Genomic DNA, 22,732 nt, shown 5'->3' with positions numbered 1-22,732 from the left:
CTCCCACGCTGGGCTCCAAGGGGACCGACAGGTGTAACCCTTTCCTCTGCGGTGCACCACAATTGCACCTGCTTGCGTGGCTGGTCACAGCATCTACAGAACTGTTTGGGGCATCAGTACTGGAGTAAGAGTTGGAGCAGAGAGGGTTTGAAGTAGCCATGAGTGGCGTCCAATCTCTTACCCCTACCAAGTGCAAAGCAATCTGACATACTCTCCTTCTGTCTCTCTCTCACACACTCACACATTCACACACACACACACACACACACACACACACACACACACAGCTGAGGCCCACTAACCAGTGGTTCTCAAGGTCTGGGGTCTGGGGGCCTATCTCAAGGTGTTGATAAGGTCAAAACCGTTTATAAAATAATACCGAGGCGTCACTTGTCTTTCTCTTTCTGTCCTGAGCCTGCAATGGCGTTTTCCAGAGGCGCTGGGACTGTGCTAATGGAACCGATGAACGCAGCAGCAGAACCCAGCTGTTTTCCATTAAGGCAGACATTAAAGAGATTTGCAAAACATAAAACAGTTCTACTTGGCTCACTAAATTTCTTTTTGCTTTGGAAAATACAGCTAATTTTCACGAAAATATGCTTATTTTAAATTTCATTGTCTTTAGCCGGGCGTGGTGGCGCACCCTTGTAATCCCCGCATTTGGGAGGCTGAGACAGGAGGATCGCACAGGTTCGAAGCCAGCCTCAGCTACTTACTGAGGCTCTCAGCAACTTAGGGAGACCCTGTTTCCAAAATAAAATATAAATGGGTCTGGGAGTATAGCCCAGAGGTAGAAAGCCTCTGGGTTCCACCCCCAGTACCACCAAAAAAACCCAAAAAACAAAAAACAATAAATTTCATTGTCTTTTTGGTTTCAGATTATCATCATACCAATGATTTGGGCCAAATGTTTATGTAACAGAAACTGTTTTATGTGGAAAGAATGTGATGAACAGCAACACTGATTTTATAACAAAAGGTAATTATTATTTATAAAAATAATTTTAAAATTTCTATTTTAATTTTCAAATATAACCCCTCCAGAAAGCTTTGTTGAGGTTATTTGATGAAAAAGAGATCCTCAGATTATTAGAAAAAAATAAGGTGGCGAATCACTGCACTAAACTGATCATGAATTGCAGCCCATAATCTAAAAAATATAGGTACTGTTTAACTCTTTCTGGGCTACACAGTCAGTGCGGTTGGGAAAGAGAATGAAAGGTCAATTTGAGGTTAAAGTCTACTGTGGTTTTAGAGTTAATGAAAGTTCTATTCGGACTCATTTCAAAGCCAGAGCTGGCTGCAGCAGTGCACATCTGTAATTCTGGTATTTGGGAGGCTGACAGGAAGGTCCCATGCTGGAGGCCTCCTGTGATCATTTAGCAAGATCCTACTTCAAAATAAAAAATAAAATAGGCCTGGGGGTGTAACTTAGGTAGAGTGCCCCTGGGTTCAATCCCTCTACCATATGCATGTGCGCACGTGCACACACACACTCTCTTAGGCCATCACTGCTCCTAGGGGTAATACTGCTCATATGCTGGGAAGAGAACTGCTCTTAACTTCTGACTTCCTCTTCCAAAGTGGCCAGCGGCTGTCCTGCTTGACCATGAGCTGTTAAGGCAGTCATTCTCAAACTTGGCTGCATACTAGAAATACCTGGAAGATACTGAAAAATTACCCCTGCCTAGGCCAGCCTCAGGAAAAAAATGATCTCTGCCTGGGTCCCACTCCAGATTTCTGAATCCAAATTCCTAGGCATAGACAGTTCTTTTCTCCCCTTTTGTTGAGATAACTCCAGGGTTTTTTTTTTTTTTTTTTTTTTTTGTGGTACTGGGGATGGAACTCAAGAGCATTCTACTTCTGAGCTACATCCTCGGTGTTTATTTTTATTCTTTATTTTGAAACAGGGTCTCACTGAGTTGCACAGGGCCTCACTAAGTAGCTGAGGCTGGCTGCGAACCGTGATCCTCCTGTCTCAGCCTCCCAAATGCTGGGATTACAAGCGTGCGCCACCAAGCCTGGCTAACTCCATAGTTTTTTTAAAACATGTATTACATTCAGGTAAGCACCACTCAGATGAAGATGCAGGGCATTTCCAATTCACCAATCAGGCTCCTCAATATCTTTCCTAGTTAATACTACCTGCCTCTAAAGGTAACTTTTTTTTTTTTTCAGTACTAGGGATGGAACCCAGGGGGTACCTCTGAGCTACACCCCCAGACCTATTTTTAAAAATTTTTTAACAGGGTTTCACTAAGTTGCAGAGGACCTCACTAAGGAGCTGAGGCTGGCTGTGAACTTGTGATCCTCCTGTCTCGGCCTCCTGAATGCTGGGATTCCATGTGTGGGCCACCTCTCCCAACTCATGTCTGACTTTTTTGTCCATGTCTGTGATAGTCACTCATGTCACTAGGCATAGCAGTAATTCATTCTTGCTTGAATGGTCACGTAGCAGTCCACTGAATCTATGGCATGCTTTCCTTGGATAGCATTCTGTACTGTTTGAGAGAACTGGCTGGCTCCCTCAAACTGCTCTTGAGTGCGGTGACAGCCTTTATCATATAAAACAAGAAATGGGACAAATGAGGACACAGGCACAGCAGATTCATGTCGTCCAGCAAGGCTTGCTGCACGAGGGCATGCTCATGGAAATGGAAGTATTAATTTTCCTATTTAAAATTATTAGTTTTAATCAGTGAGACGGTGTTTCAAAATAAAGAATAAAAAAAGCAGGGCTGGGGGTGTAGCTTGGTTGGAGGTAGAAAGCCCCTGGTTCCATCCCCAGTACTGCAAAAAAAAAAAAAAAAAAAAAAAAAAAAAAAAAAAAAAAAAAAAAAAAGAAATACATATGTATATATGTATATATTTTTTATTTTTATTTCATTTTTGTGGTACTGTGGATGGAAACCAGAGGCATTCTACCTGCTACACTCCCAGACCTATTTTATTCTTTATTTTGAAACAGGGTCTCACTAAGTTGCTGAGAGCCTCACTAAGTAGCTGAGGCTGGCTTCGAACCTGTGCGATCCTCCTGTCTCAGCCTCCCAAGCACTGAGATTACAAGCTTGTGCCACCATGCCTGGCTGACACATGCTTTTCTTGGTGGTACTGGGGTTCCTGGAAACCCTTCTGCCTCCGGGCTACACTCCCAGACCTATTTTTATACTTTTTTATTTGGAAGCAGGGTCTCTTAAGCCAGCATGGTTGGCTTTGAACCTGCCCAATCCTCTTGTCTCTGCCTCCCAAGCACGGGGATTACAAGCGTGCGCCACCATGCCCGGCTGACACATGCTTTTTTTTTTTTTTGGTGGTACTGGTGTTCCTGGAATCCCTTCTACCTCCGGGTTACACTCCCAGACCTATTTTGTATTTTTGGAAGCAGGGTCTCTTAAGCCAGCGTGGCTGGCTTCGAACCTGCGCAATCCTCCTGTCTCCGCCTCCCAAGCACGGGGATTACAAGCCTGCGCCACCACGCCCGGCCACATGCTTTTTAAAATTAACTAATTAATTATATTTCTGAGGTACTGAAGATTGAACCCAGAAGGTTTCTACCTCTGAGCTACACCCCTAGCTCTATTTAATTTTTATTTTGAAATAGGGTTTCGCTAATGTGGGGATGGCCTCACTAAGTTGCTGTGATCCTAATGTCTCAGCTTCCCAACTACGGAATTACAGGTGTGCATCGCCACATTTAGTGACACATGCTTTTTAAAAAGTCGCTATAAGCCTGGTGTAGTTGTGCACACCTGTAATCCATGTACTTGGGAGGCTGAGACTGGAGGATTACAGGTTTGAGGACAGCCTCAGCAACGCATGATACCCTGTTTCAAAATAAAAAGTAAAACACCGGGCATGGTGGCGCACGCTTATAATCCCCGCGCTTGGGAGGCGGAGACAGGAGGATCACGCAGGTTCGAAGCCAGCCTCGCTGGCTTAAGAGACCCTGTTTCCAAGTAGAAATATAAAAAATAGGTATCTGGGAGTGTAGCCTGGAGGCAGAAGGGTTTCCAGAAACCACAGTACCACCAAAAATAAATAAATAAATAAATAAATAAATAATAAATAAAATAAAAAGTAAAATAGGGCTAGAGATATAGCTGAGAGGTAAAGTGCCTTTGAGTTCAATTTCTAGTAATACACACCCCCCACACACACAAACATTAAAAAAAATTCTAAAATGTCTGCTATAAAGCCAGGTGTGGTGGCGCACACTTGTAATCCCAGCATTTGGGAGGCCGAGACAGGAGGATCGTGGTTTGCAAATAGCCTCAACTACTTCGTGAGGCCCTTTGCAACTCAGTGAGACTCTGTTTCAAAATAAAGAATAAAAAATAGGGCTGGCGGTACTGGGGCCTCTGAGGCCAGGATTAAGAGCCTGCCGAGGGGTTAGGCCGGTGCTGGGGCCAGCGAGGCTGGCATCGGAGCCTGCCGTGAGGCAAGGCCGGTGCTGAGGCCTCCGACACGGGGATCGGAGCCTGCCGAGGGGTTAGGCCGGTGCTAGGGCCAGCGAGGCAGGCATCGGAACCTGCCGTGAGGTAAGGCCGGTACTGGGGCCTCGAAGGCCAGGATAAGAGCCTGCCGAGTGGTTAGGCTGGTGCTGGGGCCAGGCATTGGAACCTGCCGTGAGGCAAGGCCAGTACTGAGGCCTCTGAGGCCAGGATAAGAGCCTGTCGAGGGCTTAGGCCGGTGCTGGGGCCAGCAAGGCCGGCATCGGAGCCTGCCGTGAGGCAAGGCCGGTACTGGGGCCTCTGAGGCCAGGATAAGAGCCTGCCGAGGGTTTAGGCCTGTGCTGGGGCAGCGAGGCCGGCATCAGTGCCTGCCGTGAGTTAAGGCCAGTGCTGGGGCCTCCGAGGCTGGGATCGGAGCCTGCTGAGGGGTTAAGCCGGTGCTGGGGCCAGCGAGGCTGGCATTGGAGCCTGCCGTGAGGCAAGGCCGGTACTGGGGCCTCCGAGGCTAGGATTGGAGCCTGCCGAGGGGTTAGGCTGGTGCTGGGGCCAGTGAGGCCGGCATCGGATCCTGCTGTGAGGCAAGGCTGGTGCTGGGGCCTCCGACACCGGGATCGGAGCCTGCTGAGGGGTTAGGCCTTTGCTGGGGCTAGCGAGACCGGCATCGGAGCCTGCCATGAGGCAAGGCCGGTACTGGGGCTTCCGAGGCCAGGATAAGAGCCTGCTGAGGGGTTAGGCCGGTGCTGGGGCCAGTGAGGCCGGCATCGGAGCCTGACATGAGGCAAGGCCGGTGCTGGGGCCTCTGAGGCCGGGATTGGAATCCTGCCAAGGGGTTAGGCTGGTGCGGGGGCCAATGGCCAGCATCTGAGCCTGCCGTGAGGCAAGGCCACTACTGCGGCCTCCGAGGTTGGGATCGAAGCCAGCTGAGGGGTTAGACCGGTGTGGGGCCAGCGAGACCAGTACTGGGGCCTCCCATGAGGCAAGGCTGCTGCTTGAGCCAGCGAGGTCTGGATCAGTCCACCGAGTAGCCAGGCCACTACTGGGGCTGTCAAGAGTGGGATCGGTACTAGCAATGCAGCATGCACAGAGAAATATCACAGAAAATATAATCAGATGCTTCCCCTAATCAGCAAAACTAGGAGGAAAGGGGCAACAGGAAGAGGTTGACCTATAGAAAGGGCCTTATAGTGAAGCAACTAATGTGACCAATCAGAGGGTATGGAATAGTGGAAGACGGAGCCTCTTTAAAACACAGGAGGTACATAAATAAATGCATCAAAGTTAATCACCAAAGAAGCATGGGATCGAGGGAGGGGGAGGGAATGGGATGGAGGCTGGATGAGGGCTGATTGGATGATGTGTGCTTGTATATCCTCTCAAGTCTTGTACTCCAATGTGATTGATATATGACTACAATGCACCAATTTAAAAAATAAATTAATTAAAAAAATGAAATAAAATAAAAAATGAGGTATCCAAAACAAAACAACAACAAAAAAAAGGGCTGGGGGTGTTGCTCAGAGGTATAATGCCCCTGGGTTCCACCCCCAGTACCGAAAAATAAAAGTCTGCTATAATTTAATGTAGTATTTTATTTATTCTGTTCACTAAAAACTAATATTTGAAAACATCATAGTAATTGATCTTAATTTAAGAGGAGATTAACTTCCATATTTTTATACCTCAATATTGGGCATTAGTAAAGGAGACAGTCAATATAATTCGGTCAAAATTAATCTGTCAAAGACTAATAAATATATGCTTGGTGTGAGCGTATCTACACACAACTCAGTTTTTGGTGTAAAGTTCTTTGGCTGCAAGAAAGAACATCTGGTTCACCTCACTGATAGGGATATCTTGTAACGCTGGGATGGCCTCTTCTTGGTGTTTCTTGTGCTGCTGATTGGTAGCATAGTTATCTAAAAAAAAAAAAGTCCTGTTTACACAAGCGATTTCTTCCACAGTCATGGTGGCTGATGAAGACCTATCACATAGTTCACAGGCTGATGTCTGGATAATAACAAATACACTTAACACAATTAAGTAATTACTCGAGCCAGGCGTGGTGACGCACGCTTGTAATCCCAGTACTTGGGAGGCTGAGATAGAGGATCGCACGGGTTCGAAGCCAGCCTTACCTACTGAGTGAGGCTCTCAGCAACTCAGTGAAACCCTGTTTCCAAATAAAAAATATAAAATAGGTCTGGGAGTGTAGCCCGGAGGTAGAAAGCCTCTGGGTTCCACCCCCAGTACCACCAAAAAACAAAACAAAACAAAAAAACCCAATAATAATAATTACTCGAATCCTCTCTTTAGAAGAAATATGCCAATAAAATAAAAATACAATCAACAAAGTACTCATCTCTAACTTAGAAAAAGATATTCTATCCAACTGCACAATGATGATTAAAATTTTATTTCACATTTCTCATAGGGATAGGATACTATCCAGGCCTTAAAAACATATTTATTTATTTATTTATTTATTTATTTATTTATTTATTTATTTATTTATTTATTTATTTTGCAGTACTGGGGATGGAACCCAGGGGCATTCTACCTCTGAGCTATACCCCCAGCCCTATTTTTCCTTCCTTCCTTCCTTTCTTTCTTTCATTCTTTTGTTCTTTCTATTTAATATTGTAGCAATTTATCCAAAATTAACAATGATAATCTCACATAACAGATTCATTTGTCTGATTTATTCTTTATTTTGAAACCGGGTCTCACTGAGTTGCAGAGGGCCTAAGTAGTAGCTGAGGCTGTCTGTGAACCAGGATCCTCCTGTCTCAGCCTCCCGAATGCTGGGATTACAAGTGTGTGCCACCACGCTTGGCATTAAAGACATATTTAAATCCACACCGCAAAATGTATTATATCATTTGGTACAAATATTCATAAAAAATTAACAATTTTTTCTTCTCTGCACAAATTGTCTGTTGTAATTCTAATCAAGAATGCAGAAAATACAGTATGTTTTCAAGAAAAAAATTAAAAATACTCTTTTCAAGACACACTGCATAGCATCATGAATAGTCTTTTTTTTTTTTTGGTACTGGGGATGGAACCCAGGGAATTTCTACCTCCGAGTGACAACCCCAGCCCTATTTTTCATTCTTTATTTTGAAACAGGGTCTCACTCAGTTGCAAAGGGCCTAAGTAGCTGAGGCTGTCCACGACTGTGATCCTCCTGTTAGCCTCCCAAATGCTGGGATGACAAGCGTGTGCTATCACGCCTGAGTTATGAATAAAGGTTTTGAAGTGTTAAAGGATCACTCCAGGAGACTTAAGAAACACTTTACAGCCGGGCGTGGTGGCGCCTGCTTGTCATCCCAGCATTCGGGAGGCTGAGATAGGAGGATCGCGGTTCGCGGACAGCCTCAGCTACTACGTAGTGAGGCCCTCTGCAACTCAATGAGACCGTTTCAAAATAAATAATAAAAAATAGGGCTAGGGGTGTCGCTCGGAGGTAGATGCTCGAGTTCCAACCCCAGTACTGCAAAAAAAAAAAAAAAAAGGAAGAAAAAGAAACACTTTACTTCCACTATAGTATCTAAGAATGCTCAGGAATCAATCTAACTACTTTAGACTTAAAACTACTAAAAAAAAAAAAGTATCAAATAAAAACACAAAAATTGTTGTGGCTCATCTCTCTCTTAACTGATCCTGAGGAGGACACACCCCCACCCCCAAATCCCTCGTGAGCAAGGCTGCAGGTATATATTTGCCATCCTTGATCAACAGTGACTGTTTGGGATATTTTATTTGTGGTACTGGGGATGGAACCCAGGGGCATTCTACCTCCGAGCTACACCCCAGCCCTATTTTTTATTCTTTATTTTGAAACAGGGTCTCACTGAGTTGCAGAGGGACTCACTAAGTAGCTGAGGCTGTCTGTGAACCGCGATCCTCTGGTCTCAGCCTCCGGAATGCGAATGCCTGGCTAGGAATATACTTTATATGCGTGTGCACTTTATGGGAACACACACCTGTTAACAAGTGCTACAATTGATCAGAACTGGTTTCCTCCCTAAGTGTAACTAATGCATATTCATCAAAACCTGTTTCCTCCACACCAGTGTTCCCTTTTTGTACAGCTTTATCTTTACTCTAACTAGACTCTTTATTGTCCCAATTGGTGTCTTGCACCTATTCTTGATTGCTTTCCTGGTAAAAGTGCTAATACCCCACTTCTCCACTGCCCCAGCACTTCTCTCTTATATAACTTTACCTGTGATCGTATGAATGGAGTTGAGTGGCGCGGTACTCATCATGTTAACTCCAAATAAGAGAACATAACCGATAACTATAGTAATCAGGAGGTAGACAGGCAGTGCAACCGCCCAGTATCTGCAGAAGAGAGTATCAGTGTACATAACAGACATCGTAAAAGCAACCATCTCAAGCGTCCATCACAAAACATACTTTTAAGTTGAAAATTTGTGTTAAAATAATATCTGTACAAAATAGACAAATAGTTCTACCAGGGTTATGATGAAAAGCTGCAGTCTCCTGCTCCACCCATCCTGACCCTGGAATCACAATCCCTAAATAGGATGCCTTTCAACCTCGGAGCTATTCTTTCTCATCTACATGACATGCTCATAAGATTACTTATTGACTTTTTCCATTTTAGACATTTCTCTAGAGATCCTAATATAGAAGTGGGGAGCCCTCCTCTTCCTACCTCCTCTATCTTATGTCATGATTTTTGGTTGTATCCGCAGTTTATAAAACTACTGTGACAGCCGGGCGTGGTGGCGCACGCTTGTCATCCCCGCGCGTGGGAGGCTGGGACAGGAGGATCGCACAGGTTCGAAGCCAGCCTCAGCGACTTAGGGAGGCTCTCAGCAACTTAGTGAGACCCTGTTTCCAAATAAAAAAATATAAAAAATGGTCTGGGAGTATAGCCTGGAGGTAAAAAGCCTCTGGGTTCCACCCCATTATGACCAAAAAATAAAATAAAATAAAATAAAATAAACCTACTGTGACTATATACTCAATGTTTGCAACTGGGAACCTTAGTGTATTATTATCAAATGCTTTCTTATGTAACAATTTTTTTCTGGAATGGATAATTATATCTTTTTGTGCATGCTCCTGGTTTTCCATGCATCTTTTAGTAGCCCAGCCTCAAATTCTGATACACCTCTCAATACAATTAAATACAGAGTGCTCTGTTTTGCAATATTTTATTTGGTGCAGTATTGCTTTAATATTTCCTCTATTGTTTTCCCTTTCTGAAACTTTGTATAGTAAGATTTTTCACACTGTTATGTACTTTTCACTAAAGTATTTTCCACTTCTCTGCCTTTAGTTCTATCTTCTATAGATTAACCTTTGGTTTATCTTTCAATCTTTCAATTAGAATTTTAGTTCTGGCTGTCATGTTTACAATTTTCAGATATTACAAATCTTAAAAATTCCCTTTGTGCAGCAGGCTGTTCATTTCATGTTATTATTTTTTCTCATCTCTGAGGACTTTATGTTATTTAAAACTTTTTTCTTAGCCGGGTGTGGTGGCGCACGCGTGTAATCCCAGCATTCGGGAGACTGAGACCGGACGATCGCGGTTCGAGGACAGCCTCAGCTACTTAGTGATGCCCTTTGCAAGTCAGTGAGACTCTGTTTCAAAATAAAGAATAAAAAATAAGGCTGGAGGTGTAGCTCGGAGGTCAAATGCCCCTGGGTTCCATCCCCAGACCCGCAAAAAAACCCCAAAAAACAAGTAAAATTTTTCTTTTGTACCTGGCATCATCTCAATTTCCTTCAAGTTCCCTTTTTTCTTTTGTGTTTCATTTAGAGGTTTTCCTTCAATGTTTGGTAACTTATGTCAGTCCATTCATATTTTAAACTAAAGTGCTAAGAAGCTGACTTTGGAGTATACAGGCTGTACTGGGTAGGAATGGCCAATCTCCCTCTAAAACCATGGACTGTCGAGGGATGGTGGTGCACACCTGGAATCCGAGTTCTTGGGAGGCTGAGACAGGAGGATCACAGGTTGAAGCCAGGCTCTGTAACTTAGTGAGACCCTGCTTCCAAATAAAATATAAAATAGGGCTGGGTGTGTAGCTCAGAGGTAGAATGCCCTGGGTTCAATCCCAGCGCCACACACATAACATCTGGCTCCTTTATTGCAGTCCCCAAAATGTCAGAAAGCAGAGATGCTTTCTCCTTTCTCCTTTCTCTTCTTTTTTTTTTTTTTTTTTTAAATTGTGGTACTGGGAGTGAAACCCAGGGGCTTTTCTACCTCTGGGGTATACTCCCAGACCTTGTTTATACTTTATTTGTAAACAGGGTCTCACTAAGTTGCTGAGAGCCTAAGTAGCTGAGGCTGGCTTTGAACCTGTGCAATCCTCCTGTCTCAGCCTCTCAAGAGCTGGGATTACAAGTGTGCGCTGTCACACCTGGCCCTTTCTCCTTTCTTTCGTGCTGGTCAGCTTTGTAAAGGTACTTCCATCTTGTCCTGGGAGGAGAGGTGGCATGGACCTGGGAGCCTACTGGGGCAGGGACTGGGGGCTGGAGTGGGGCTCTCCATGCATGTGTTTGCAACGAGGTGCCTCGTGCCCACACTCAGAGACAGCAGCCCCCAGGCTAAAGACTCTCTGTCTTCCCACAGGGTAAAACTGTCTTCTCAAGGGAACACACTGGATGGCTTCCCAGCTAAGAGGGCTAACAGCGGGAGGATGTGGCCCTAATGCTCAGGTATAAATATTCTTGATGGTTTTGCTATCTCAATAGTATGGAAAAAGTAGAAATTCCCTTATCTCAATCTACTTCTCAAAGTTTTGATGACACCTCTTACCTGCTAATGTGTTATTTCAGTGAGTTTATACCTTTAAAAAGATATTTTTCCTACAGAGTCATTTTAGCCAGATTTTGGGAAGAAATGGAGATCATCCTACCACTTTCATTTTTGGGGTTCTGGAGACTGGATGCAGGGGCATTTTGCATCCAAGCTACACTCCCAGCCCTTTGTACTTACTATTTTGAAACATGGTCTCCCTAAGTTGCTGAGTCTGGCCTTGAACCTGTGATCCTCCCATCTCAGCCTCCCAAGTGCTGGGATTACAAGTGTGTGCCACCATGCGCTTCGTTATCCTACCATCTTTAGAGGTATAGTAATTTTTAAAAAGGTTTCAATTTCTATATGATCACTCATGAACTTCAAAATAATAATTGTTTAAGATTTAGCTGTAACAAAGAATATGATCTTTCTAAACATTATCAGTCTTACTCTTATTTAGGAAATATTGAACTTACTTTTGAGGCCAATAGGTTAAGCCAAGGGAGTTTAGCCAAGATTCAGGAATAAACGCCCACACGAGATAAAGTACTGTAGAAAAAGGGAAACACACAAAAATACCAGAGAGATAAATCAGTTTAAGTTATGTGTCCAAACTAATAAGGTTTAGACACAATAGCAAAGTTCCCCTGACCTATCCCTGGCCCCCTCAGAAATCATTTTCCCTCCTTTCAGGTTTTCTGCTCCCTATTTATACCATTCTTATAAAACTTATAATTGCTGTATAAGCCATTTCCAGTGTCTTAACTCACAGTATATCCTGAGCAATTCAAGGACATAAATCATGCCTTAGCAAATGTCATACTTCTTAAAGTACCTAACAATTTGCTTTATGTATACTAAGTATTCAATACTTCATCTCCACAGAGCTAAAGTAGCTATAGCCCTTTAGTTGCCTAAAGGGAAATTTATCTACTCTACTTCTGGTCTGCTACATGCTGAGGTTCTGCTCATCTCCCAGAGTACAATCCTCTTCTCCTGATACCACGTCTTTATGGGACCCTTAACAGTTACCTTGTGTAGTAACGGTAACTAGTCTCTCAGTGCAAAATTCCACACGCGTTATTGTGTTGAATCCTCAAAACAGTACTGAGGAATGCGTGCTATTTGTACACATGAGGAAATGGAATTTAGAAAGGTTATATCATCTGTCCAAGAAAAGTGGCAGAGACGAATTTCAAACTGTCTACATCCACAATGATGGATTTTTCTTTTTTGGAGATATATGTATTATAGAAATCTGCATGTCAGGAATTAAAGATGTGATAGTGAACCCTGAAGAGATGCTTCTGCCCTCCAGGAGCTTAAAATCTAATGGGAAACGAGGATCTTGATCTTTTTACTACATTGTGATAAAGGCTAATGAATGGGTAATAGAAGATGGGACACAGGACACATGAGAAGGACTTCCACTCTGGATCCTCTGTGCCACTGCTCGATTTCTTGCCATCGTGTGTTATCACCTGACATTGTACACATTTTACTTATTTAATTTGCCCACTGGCTATTTCCTCCCACTGAAATGAAAAATTAGGAAAGTAGAAAACTTGTGGCTCTTTTGCTCCTCCTTAGCCTATACAGCCTGGCACAGGGAAAGCACTTCAATACATTTTCAATTAATTTCTGGTTGTGGGTATCATGGGATTTAAGCCTTAAAATCATTGCTTCTATTTACTTGTTTCATTTATAATCCTTGAAATACTCTTCGAATAGAAATTTATAGCCACAGCAGCTAATATTAAGTACTGCTCCTTTGCACTGAGGTCTTTTTTTTTTTGTTTAAGTGGTACTGGTGATGGAACCCTTCTACTTCCAGGCTACACTCCCAGACCCTTTTTTATATATTTTTTATTTGGAAACAGTGTCTCTTAAGCCAGAGAGGCTGGCTTTGAACCTGCGCGATCCTCCTGTTTCCGCCTCCCAAGCGCAGGGATTGCAAGTGTGCACCACCACGCCCGGCTGCATTAAGTGTCTTACATAAATTAGTCCTGCTAATTCAACATTATTAAGGCAGCAGAGTGAAATTGTCTGCGTGTCTGGGTTCAATCCCACTATCATTTACAATAGCACTATCATTTACTAGCTTAGAGACCTTGAGCAAGTTACTTAAACTCCCAAGTATTCTCATTTTTAAAATGAGACAGAAATAAGAGTACCTACCTCTTGAACTGTTTTATACATATTAAGCACCTAATAAGCATCATTATCAGCGCTCTTACAGATGAGAAAACTGTAGGCTGGAAGTTAAGTAAATGGGAGTGAGAATCTGAACTCGGTTTTAACTTCTTTACCCCAGAGTCCACTAGGTTGACATTTTTCAGTTAGGGTTTAGAAGTATAACTCCTCCCACTTTCCTGGTTTCTATCAAGTTCCAGAAAATTGAACTGGGAGCATTTGTAATTGCCTCAAAATTCCCAAATCCTTTCGGGGAGAGACTTGGGGCCTGCTATGTGACTTCCCGGCATATGACTCAGTGAGTGCCAGTTCCCTTATCTAGAAATTGAACAATATAAGGATTAAATGCGATCCGAGATGTAGAAGGCACATCTCTTGATTCTCCACTTCGGGCATGCTGACCTGTAGCCATCCCAAACTCCTCACTACCAGACCCCTCTCGTGCCTTTCCAACATCTTTTCCCCCCTTCTATTTGTTCGTCTCTAATATACGTGCCAAGGAGATGGTCCCCTGGAGGAGGCCAACTCTGAGTTCCCAGCGTGGTTTTAAAGTCCCCACTGTGATCCCATGACACTGATCACAACTGAGAGTTAGCTGTCGGTGGGCTGTTCCCTCCACAAGACCATGACCATGACCATGGCAGGGGCCTAGTTTTACTCATTTTGCCATCGTGCCTGGTGCCAGATAAATATCTGCCGAGATTAAATCTCTTAGGCCAGTGCTGGCATTGCGATTACGCTGAGAAAACATGGGTTCTCTTCAGGTTTTGTTAAAAAGAGACGTTCCACAGAAAGACTCAGCAGCGCATGTGTGCACACCCTAAGAACTAATGCATCACTTTCTGGTCCTTGGACACCAGAAAAAAACCCTGGCCATCGACCGGGAAAAATACTTACTGAAGCCAAATTGTGAGCTTAAGAAAAGAACAAAGCCATAAATCGCTCTTTCTGGCAATGGCGACGGTGAATTTTCCACCATCTTTTCCGGTGGCTTTAGCCAGTCTGTGGAGAAGGAACACAGTCGTCGTCAGGATTCACTCCCCTTCACCATTGGTCTGGGATAACCTCATCGCTTTGCTACGGGCACGGCCACTGCAGAGCAGAACTGTCATCCTGCGCCACCCCGGGCCGCGCCGCGTGCACGCGCGCCCACCAGCTCCGCGGGCGCGCGCTCTGCAGCTCTGGGGGTGGGCGGGGGCGGCGCAGGACCCTCGAGGCCGCGGGGCCCGGCCAGGCTCCCGCCCCGACTCCGGCCCTCCGGGGGGCTGCTGTCCCGCACACGGGGGGTGGGGGCGACCCTGGACCCCAGGCCCTTCGCACGCCCCCGCGGGCCCCTCCCGCTCGCTCAGCCACCTCCGCGCGAGTCCTCTGCGCAAGCGCCTTCCGACAGCCGCAGTGGAGGAGAGAGAGGCGAATTCGAGGCACGGGCCGAGGCGCCCCCCGCCCGGGCGCAGGCGCAGCGCGACCCTCGCCGCGGCGGAGCCCCGGGGCGCGGGGGCCGACGGGAGCGCTCCGCGGGGCGGGGCGGCGCGAGTGCGCATGCGCGCCGCCCACGTGACACGCCCCCCGCCGCCCGCTGCCCGCTGACGTGGAGGCGGAGGCGGCGGCGGCAGCCCGCGTCCGAGCTCGCGGCTGCGGGCCCGGGTGAGTGCACAGCCCGCGCGCGGCCGGGCTCCCGAGTGCCAGCTTGTCCCGCTGCAGCCGAGATGCCCGGGGAGCGGGGCCCTGCACACCCCCTCCGTGGGTGTGTGGTGAGTGTGGGTGTGTGCGCGTCGGCCCGCGCCCCGGCGGGGGGCCGCGGTGTCTGCGTGGGGAGCGCTGGGGGTGTGGTCGCCCTGTCCGCCCGGGGGGTGTGTCCCCTGCGGAGCCCCGCGGAGCCTGCGTGGCGCGGGGGGGCCTTTTGTGTGCGCGCCCCCGGCCGCCCACGCGCGGCGACCCGGGTCCGGGCGCGGTGGCAGCCCTGCGGGCGAGCGGTGTGCGCGGCCTGGGCGCGCGTGCACGCGCCGAGGTCCCCGGGCGGCCCGCGGTGTCGCTGCCCCCGGGGTGTCGCTGCCCCCGGGGTGTCGCTGCCCCCGGGGTGTCGCTGCCCCCGGGGTGTCGCTGCCCCTCCGCGGTGCGTGGCCCCCGTGCGCGCGCGCTCCCGAGGCCGTGCTGCGCAGGGCCGGGCGCGCGCGGGCGCGGGGCTTCGTTTCGAGCGCTCGTTCGCGCGCGCGCGCACGCCCCCTGCTTGTGTGGGTGCGTTCTGGACACCTGTTTTTGGTAGAAAGGGCCTCCCCCTCCCCCGGGAGCGGCCCGGGGAGGGGTCCAGTAGCCCGGGCTCCTCCCTCCCTGCTCCTCCGCTGAGCGTCCTCCCCCCTCCGACGCCCCCCGGAGAGGGGAGGGCGGGGCGGCCGGCCACCTGCGCCGCAGTGTCGGTGACGTCAGTGTGGCCTGTTGAGCCATCCTGGGGACCGAACCGAGGGACCCAGGGCCAGAAATCGAGCAGGGGCGTAGGTGGAGGTGGGCTGCTACTCGGAGGCGTGTGGTTTTCAGAAAGCCCTCAGTTGCAAACGCCTTCCAAAATCTTTTTCCATGCCAACTAGCAGATGCGCAGTAGCGATCTTGAGGATGGTTAATGGTTCATAGACTGTTTTATGGCGTTTACATAAATACGTTGATTCTGCCCAAAATCCTGGTGAGGGAAACAAGAGAGAAATCCTAGAGGTTTTACTCGATCTTCCCTTGGGAGCAGTTTCCTTGTAGTTATGACTCCAATTAGTACATTTTTTTTTATTGCTAGAAATTTATATTCTAAGGAAAATGAGATTTATTACAGGATACATTGGGGGGAAACCTTAAACTCATCAGGGACCTAACTGCTACTATGATTGCTTGAGGGTGTGCGCTTTGCGCTCAAGGGCTGTGTTTTGGTGTCCGTTTCTCTATTTCAATTTCCTTACTCTTGCCTAATGTTCCTTTCTTTTCCCTTTAATTTCTGGAATATTTTTAATATGTAACACGGGTATCTCACCAATCCATGATTTAGATTTTCAGATAATTGTTTTGCCAAATTTACTTCAAATCTTTTTTTTAAAAAGTAAGTTAAAGATTCTGGAGGACCTCTCAGCTCCTCTTTACCTAGAGATAGCCACTGTGTTCAGGTATGTGTAAATCATTCCTTTGCATATTTTATACTTTGGTCATGGTGAATCTATAAACATAGTATTGCTGGTTATTGAACTTTAATGTATTAAACTATATGTCTTTTGCAACTTGCTTTTTTCACTCAGCATCACATTTTGAGATTTATATATGAATAAATTGAACAATTGTATTTTCTTTGGTTAACTCATTTTAATTCGTAGCATATATAGCGATACATTGTATGAATATACCAGAACTTATATGTTCCCCTATTGATGGACTTTGGAGCTGTTTCCAGGTTTTGATTCTTAAAAACAGTTCTGCAATAAATACCTTTGTGTCTGCCTTCTGTCCACAAATTGGAAAGTTTCTCTAGGAAGTACACCAAGTAGTTGATTTGCTGGGTAGTAGAGTATGTGCATCTTCAGCTTAACCAGGGGTTCAGCAGAAGCTCTCAAAGTGGTTGTGCCAGTTTTCACTCTTAATGGTATTGAGTGAGAACACCTGTTTCCTCACACCTCGCTAACATTTTGTGTTACTATACTACATTTTTTGCCTTCTCTTTATTCTCCAGCTTCTTGATGACTTTAGCTTGCTGCTGAATTTGCTTACAGCCATCTTGGCTTTTGCTTTAGTCTGTGTCAGTCTGTGGGTTCATTTCTCACAGCTAATTGGCTTAGCCTTTAATGCATTGGGTTCTCATAAATTAATTCCAATAAACATTTATTATGTACCTAATGTTGCTCCGGTTGATGTAAAGATAAGATTTCCATGATATTATATGTACCTCTCTAGGGGTAAGTGCGGTGAGTTAATTAAAAGCATATTTTATATGATGAATGTTTTTAAAAATATTTTCCTCTTTATTAATAAATAATGTAATTGATATATTCAAAATGTATAACACATATGCAAGATGTTAATAAGCAAAATAACAAAATGAACACTTGTTAATTGACCAGTCAATTCAAGAATCAAAACAACTAATATTGAATGTGTTCACTTCCAGAGGTGATCCTGAACTGTGTGTAATTTTAAAAATAATACGTTCAGATCTGTATATATTCTTCAACAATGTATTGTATGGTTTTTATGTTTCTGAGTTAAAAAAAAAAAGAAAGAATTATAATGGGTCTAGTGTCCTGGAACATGCTTATTTCAGTGTTTCATTTCTAAGCATCACTAATGTTGAATATATATATATATATAATTTTTTTTACTACTGTGGAATATTCCATGGGTGAATATAACACAGTGTATGCGTTCTCCTATTGGTGGGTGTTTGGTTTTTTCCTAGGTTTGTCACTGAAGATTTTTGTACATATTTTATGGGACAGAGTTGCAAGACTTTCTCTTAATTTTTATTCTGGGGTGTATGACCCCTATGGAAATACAAAGATTTTTTTTCCTAAGGAGTACATGGATACATGTGATGTTAATGAATGGATTTTTAGGTTATTAAATTATCTATGTGCTCTTCTCCTAAAACGGGTAATGCTGGAGGCTTATGGTAGGTCCTCTTGCTGGACCTTCCCTTTCACAGTAGCACTTAGGCAAAGCACACAGCTACTGGGAAGAACTAGAAAACTCTGGAAAACAAAGGGATAAATTTAAATACATTGTATAGTGTTGAGGAAAGCCTACCTTAATCCAGGTACCTTCTCTGTCCATTTCTTCAAGAGATGCATTTCTTAATAAAATTTCACTTTTTCTGTTTAATTATCAGCTTATATAGTTATTGTCACTTGTGTTCTCATAATAATTGTGCATTTAAAAGAATGATCAGTTTTACTTGAAAATGTCACTATGATACTTCAGAAGTTCCTCATTTGCAATTGTTTAAACCTAATGTTGAAAGTTTTAAGATGTCATTGTAACATGTGAAAGGCATGTAATTTCCAAAAGTATTTTTGGTGGTTTCTGAAGGGGGGAAAAAGGTTAGAATACCACCATTGTAAGCTGTTTGCTAGAAGTGGAATTGCTGGGTTAAGGATGTGAATGTTCAACTCCACACAGTGATTCCAGGTTGTTTTGAAATGCTTGTACCAGCTCATACTTTGGCCAACAGTTTTGTCAACTTCCATATTTTGATCAGCGTGTTTGAGCGTTAGAGTTGATCTGCACTCTCTCCATCAACACTTGTTAGACTTCTTAATATTTGCCAGTGAAATGGGTAGGAAATGATGCATCATTGTGGTTTTAAGTTGGATTTCTCTGATTATTAATGAGATTGAGTATCCCTTCATATACTAATGAACCATCTGTATTTCCCTTTTATGAAATACCTGGTCATATCTTTTTATCCACTTTTCTTCTTGAGTTGTCTTGTAAACTCAATAAATGGGTAATGTTGATCTTTTATTGATTATATATAGTAAATATCTTCTTCCAGTTTGTGGCTTGTCTTTTCACTCTTTGTTTTATATTTTGAAGAGAAGTTCTTAATTTTAATGTAACCTAACTGGAAACCTTCCTCATTCTGGGCTTATAAAAATGTCCTCCCCCTTTTCTTTTTAGAAGCTTTAACGTGATGCCTTTCGCATTTAAATTCATATCCATCTGGAATTTAATTTTGTGTGTGGTGTGAGTTAGGGGTCCATGTTCATTTATCCTGCCACGTGGCTATGCCCCATTGGCCTTTGTTCATCAGTGATCTGATCTAATGTGCCTTCTCTTTTATATGCTTAGTTTTTCTATATGTGTTGATCTGTTTCTGGCTTGCCTTTCTGTATCACTTATCTCTTCTGTGTCATCTATTTCTGTGTTGATACCCACATTATCTTAATTATTAATATTGTAGTTTTACTGGAAATCTTGGAATCTGGGGAGAACTTGAGTCTCACCTGTTCTTAGATCTTTGTTCTTTGAGAATCAGCTTGTTACTTGACATGAAAAAACTTCTGGGACATAATTGGAATTGATTGAATACATTTTGGGGAGAATTGAAATCTTTTAAGATTTTGAGCCTTCCTGTAAGAATATGATATGTATTTTCATTTATTTATATTTTAAATATCTTTTAAATGATATTTAAAATATTTTAATATCATTTAAAATATATCTTTTTTATATATATTTATTAAAATATATCTATTTTTAAAATAATATCTTTTAAAAGATATTTAAAATATTTTTTAAATTTTTTCTGTAGGGCTCTTCCACTTTTAAAAATGTTGGAGTCTACTTGGCATTGTGGAGCATGCTTGTAATCCCAGGATTTGGGAGGCTGAGAGGAGGATCTCAGTTCTCAGACAGCTTCAGCTACTTAGTGAGATGCTTTGCAACTCAGTGAAACCCTGTTTCCAAATAAAGAGTAAAATATAGGGCTGGGCTTGTAGCTAAGAGGTAGAATGCCCCTGGATTCCATCCCCAGTACTGCAAAGTAAATAAGTAAATGTTGGATTCCAATTGTGGTTGGTATTATAAATAGCACTCTTTTTAAGATTCTGTTTTCTGACAAAAGTTAATAGAAATTTAGTGATTTTCTTTTGTTAATCTTTAGCCATCTACTTGATAAACTCTTAATATTTCTAAATCTTTACTTAGATTCCTTTGAGAGTCATGGGGATGCTTTTTTTTTAAAGAAAGTATTCTTTTTTTTCTTTTAACTGCATTGGATTTTCTGTCTTTGGTGTTACTGTCTTTTCACTTTAAGTGAGATGGAAATTACTTTTTATTAATCCTCTTTTGGATACATATGCTTTATTCTGTTAACCTTTCTTGAAGTCTAAATTCTCAACTCTAAATTTATCTGTTCTCCCCTTCTTTAACTGGATATATGTTAAAGTGTTTCCAGATCACTTTTCCTTACTCATATTTTTCATTTCCTGTCTTTTCTCCTTACCAGAGCTTACAGAGCTAGTTCATTTCATTGAGCTCATCTTCTAGTTCATCAATTTTCTCTTCAACTGTGCCTAATTTCCTCTTTTCACTTATCCTTTTTTTTTTTTTTTTTTTTTTTGTAGTACTGGGAATGGAGCCCTTCTACCTCCGGGCTACACTCCCAGACCTATTTTATTTTATTTATTTACTTATTTTTTTTTTATTTTTTTGGTGGTACTGGGGTTCCTGGAAGCCCTCCTTCCTCCGGGCTACACTCCCAGACCTATTTTATATTTTTGAAACAGGGTCTCTTACGCCAGCACGGCTGGCTTCGAACCTGCGTGATCCTCCTGTCTCCGCCTCCCAAGCGCGGGGATTACAAGCGTGCGCCACCACGCCCGGCGTCCTATTTTATATTTTATTTGGAAACAGGGTCTCTTAAGCCAGCGAGGCTGGCTTCGAATCTGCGCGATCCTCCTGTCTTCACCTCCCAGGCTCGGGGATTACAGGCATGCGTCACCACACCTGGCCTTTTTTTTTCTTTTCACTTTTAACAATTAAGTTCTTAATCTCTAGAAGTTCAACATGGTTCTTTTTATATATACTCGGCCATTCTTTTTAGTCCCTCGCTCATTTTCATGAATCTATACCTGTTCTCTAGACTGTATCTGACAATCTTAATGTTTGGTATCTTCAGGGACCTCAATCTCTAGCTTTATCTTCCTGAGTTGTCTTTCCCTCATGGTTGGCTTTTACCTCCTGTGCTTGGTGATCATTGTTTGTGAGAATGTTTAGAGTCTAAACTGAGGATATTTTTCTCCTGAAAGCCCTTGTATCCTTTTGGCCTAGGAACCAGGAAGGTTAGCTGGGACCACTTTTCAATTCCCATATTTTGCTTCTGGTCCAGAGTTCAGTCTTGACCGCACTACCACTCTTGTCCCCACTACTGTATAGCTCATTACTGCCAGGTTCAGTTTCCAGCTTCAAAAGTTTTTGCTTTTTAGGGAGAGGATGGCTTGAAATGTTACCCTGTTTCTACGAGCTCAGCATAACTCCTTAAAGTAGTCTTTAAAATCTAAGAACTGCTTGTTTGCATTGGTTCAGTTCTTCAGTATCTAGTTTTTCATAACTGATAGGATCAGAAGTTTATTTTATACTTGATTTTAGCATTACGTTTAGTTTGTATTAGAAAAGTTCTGTCATATCAAACAGAATTTCTTGGTGATAACACATTTTCTATTAAAATAAGTTTACATTTAAGTTAAAAGTTGAGTTATTCTAAAGAATTATATTAAGTAAACAATAGTGTAGGTGGCAAGTAGATTCCACAGTGTATCCTTTGTACCTGTAGCAACTTTACAGAGATAAACCTGTGGTGATCAGTGTGGAAACTGCTATCTGAGATATGGATAAGGTCCTCGAGGCTAACAGAGAAGAGGTACAAAAATAAGCCAGGTGTCACAGGAAGATGAGGAAACCCTTCCCGGAATTGCGTATTAGGACTGCTAAGCATTAGGTGGTTGCAGAATAAGATTTGTTTAGGAACCATAAGCAGTTGGGCATGACTGGCTTCCATGTTGTGTCATGGAGAAATGGAGATAGAGGCAGGAATAAGATCACATAAGAGCTCTGCTTATAAAGGGAGACTGGATTTTATTCTGATGATGAAGGGATGCCATTGAGTGATAGGAGACAGTAAACTCAAATCTTGTTTTAGAGGCTATCAGCTTTGAAATTAGGCCACCAAGAGATTGCTTGTTGCTACCAGAGATTGTTTGTTGAATTATTTCAGAGGAGAAAAGATAAAGGTACAACTAAGGTAGAGGCACTGGGCTTGGCAAGGTATTTATTTATATGCTAATTTAGATTTCTTAAAGAAGTAGGAAGGACAGGATTTAGTGATCAGTTGGCTAGCAATGTTGAAGGAGACTGGGGAGTCTAGGTTGACTCCCAGATTTTTGGTTTGAGTAACCATGTGGCATATAGAACAATGAACTAATCAGTAGCATACAGAAAGAGGAAAGAACTTGGTTTCATTTGGTTTTTTTTTTTTTTAAGGAAACAGTTAAGTTTGTTTTTGAACTTACTGAATCTGAGGGGCTTGTGGGACATTTTGGTTAAGATCTAGTAGCAGTTGACACGGAAAGTGTAGATGTCAAGAGATAGAACCCAGCCTAGAGAGATTTGAGAGTTTACAGCATTTGGAAGTTTGGAAGCCATTGTTTTCTACAGTACCATATGAGATAACTTTAAATGGTACACAGATAAGTACTTGGAAATTTTTAGTAGGAATTTAATGTGTATGAAAAATGTAACTCATATATCAACCTTCAGATATTATGAACATGATCACTAAAGC

General features: G+C 43.4%; 1 protein-coding gene across 1 annotated transcript; it reads right to left on the bottom strand.

Moving 5' to 3' along the window:
- Positions 1-6,236: 6,236 nt before the first annotated feature.
- PIGP (phosphatidylinositol glycan anchor biosynthesis class P) lies at positions 6,237-14,453 on the bottom strand (the record flags this gene model as incomplete). Its single annotated transcript, XM_080695566.1, has 4 exons — positions 14,326-14,453; positions 11,712-11,784; positions 8,680-8,798; positions 6,237-6,367 (listed from the first exon to the last, which is right to left on the bottom strand). Exons 1-4 carry the CDS (start codon positions 14,405-14,407, stop codon positions 6,237-6,239), a joined length of 405 nt encoding a protein of 134 aa, XP_080551692.1. The 5' UTR covers positions 14,408-14,453.
- Positions 14,454-22,732: the final 8,279 nt, after the last annotated feature.

This window comes from Muscardinus avellanarius (assembly GCF_963383645.1).
Source record: "Muscardinus avellanarius genome assembly, chromosome: 5".
Lineage (NCBI taxonomy): Eukaryota > Metazoa > Chordata > Mammalia > Rodentia > Gliridae > Muscardinus > Muscardinus avellanarius.
This window is presented reverse-complemented; position numbering and strand designations above follow the sequence as displayed.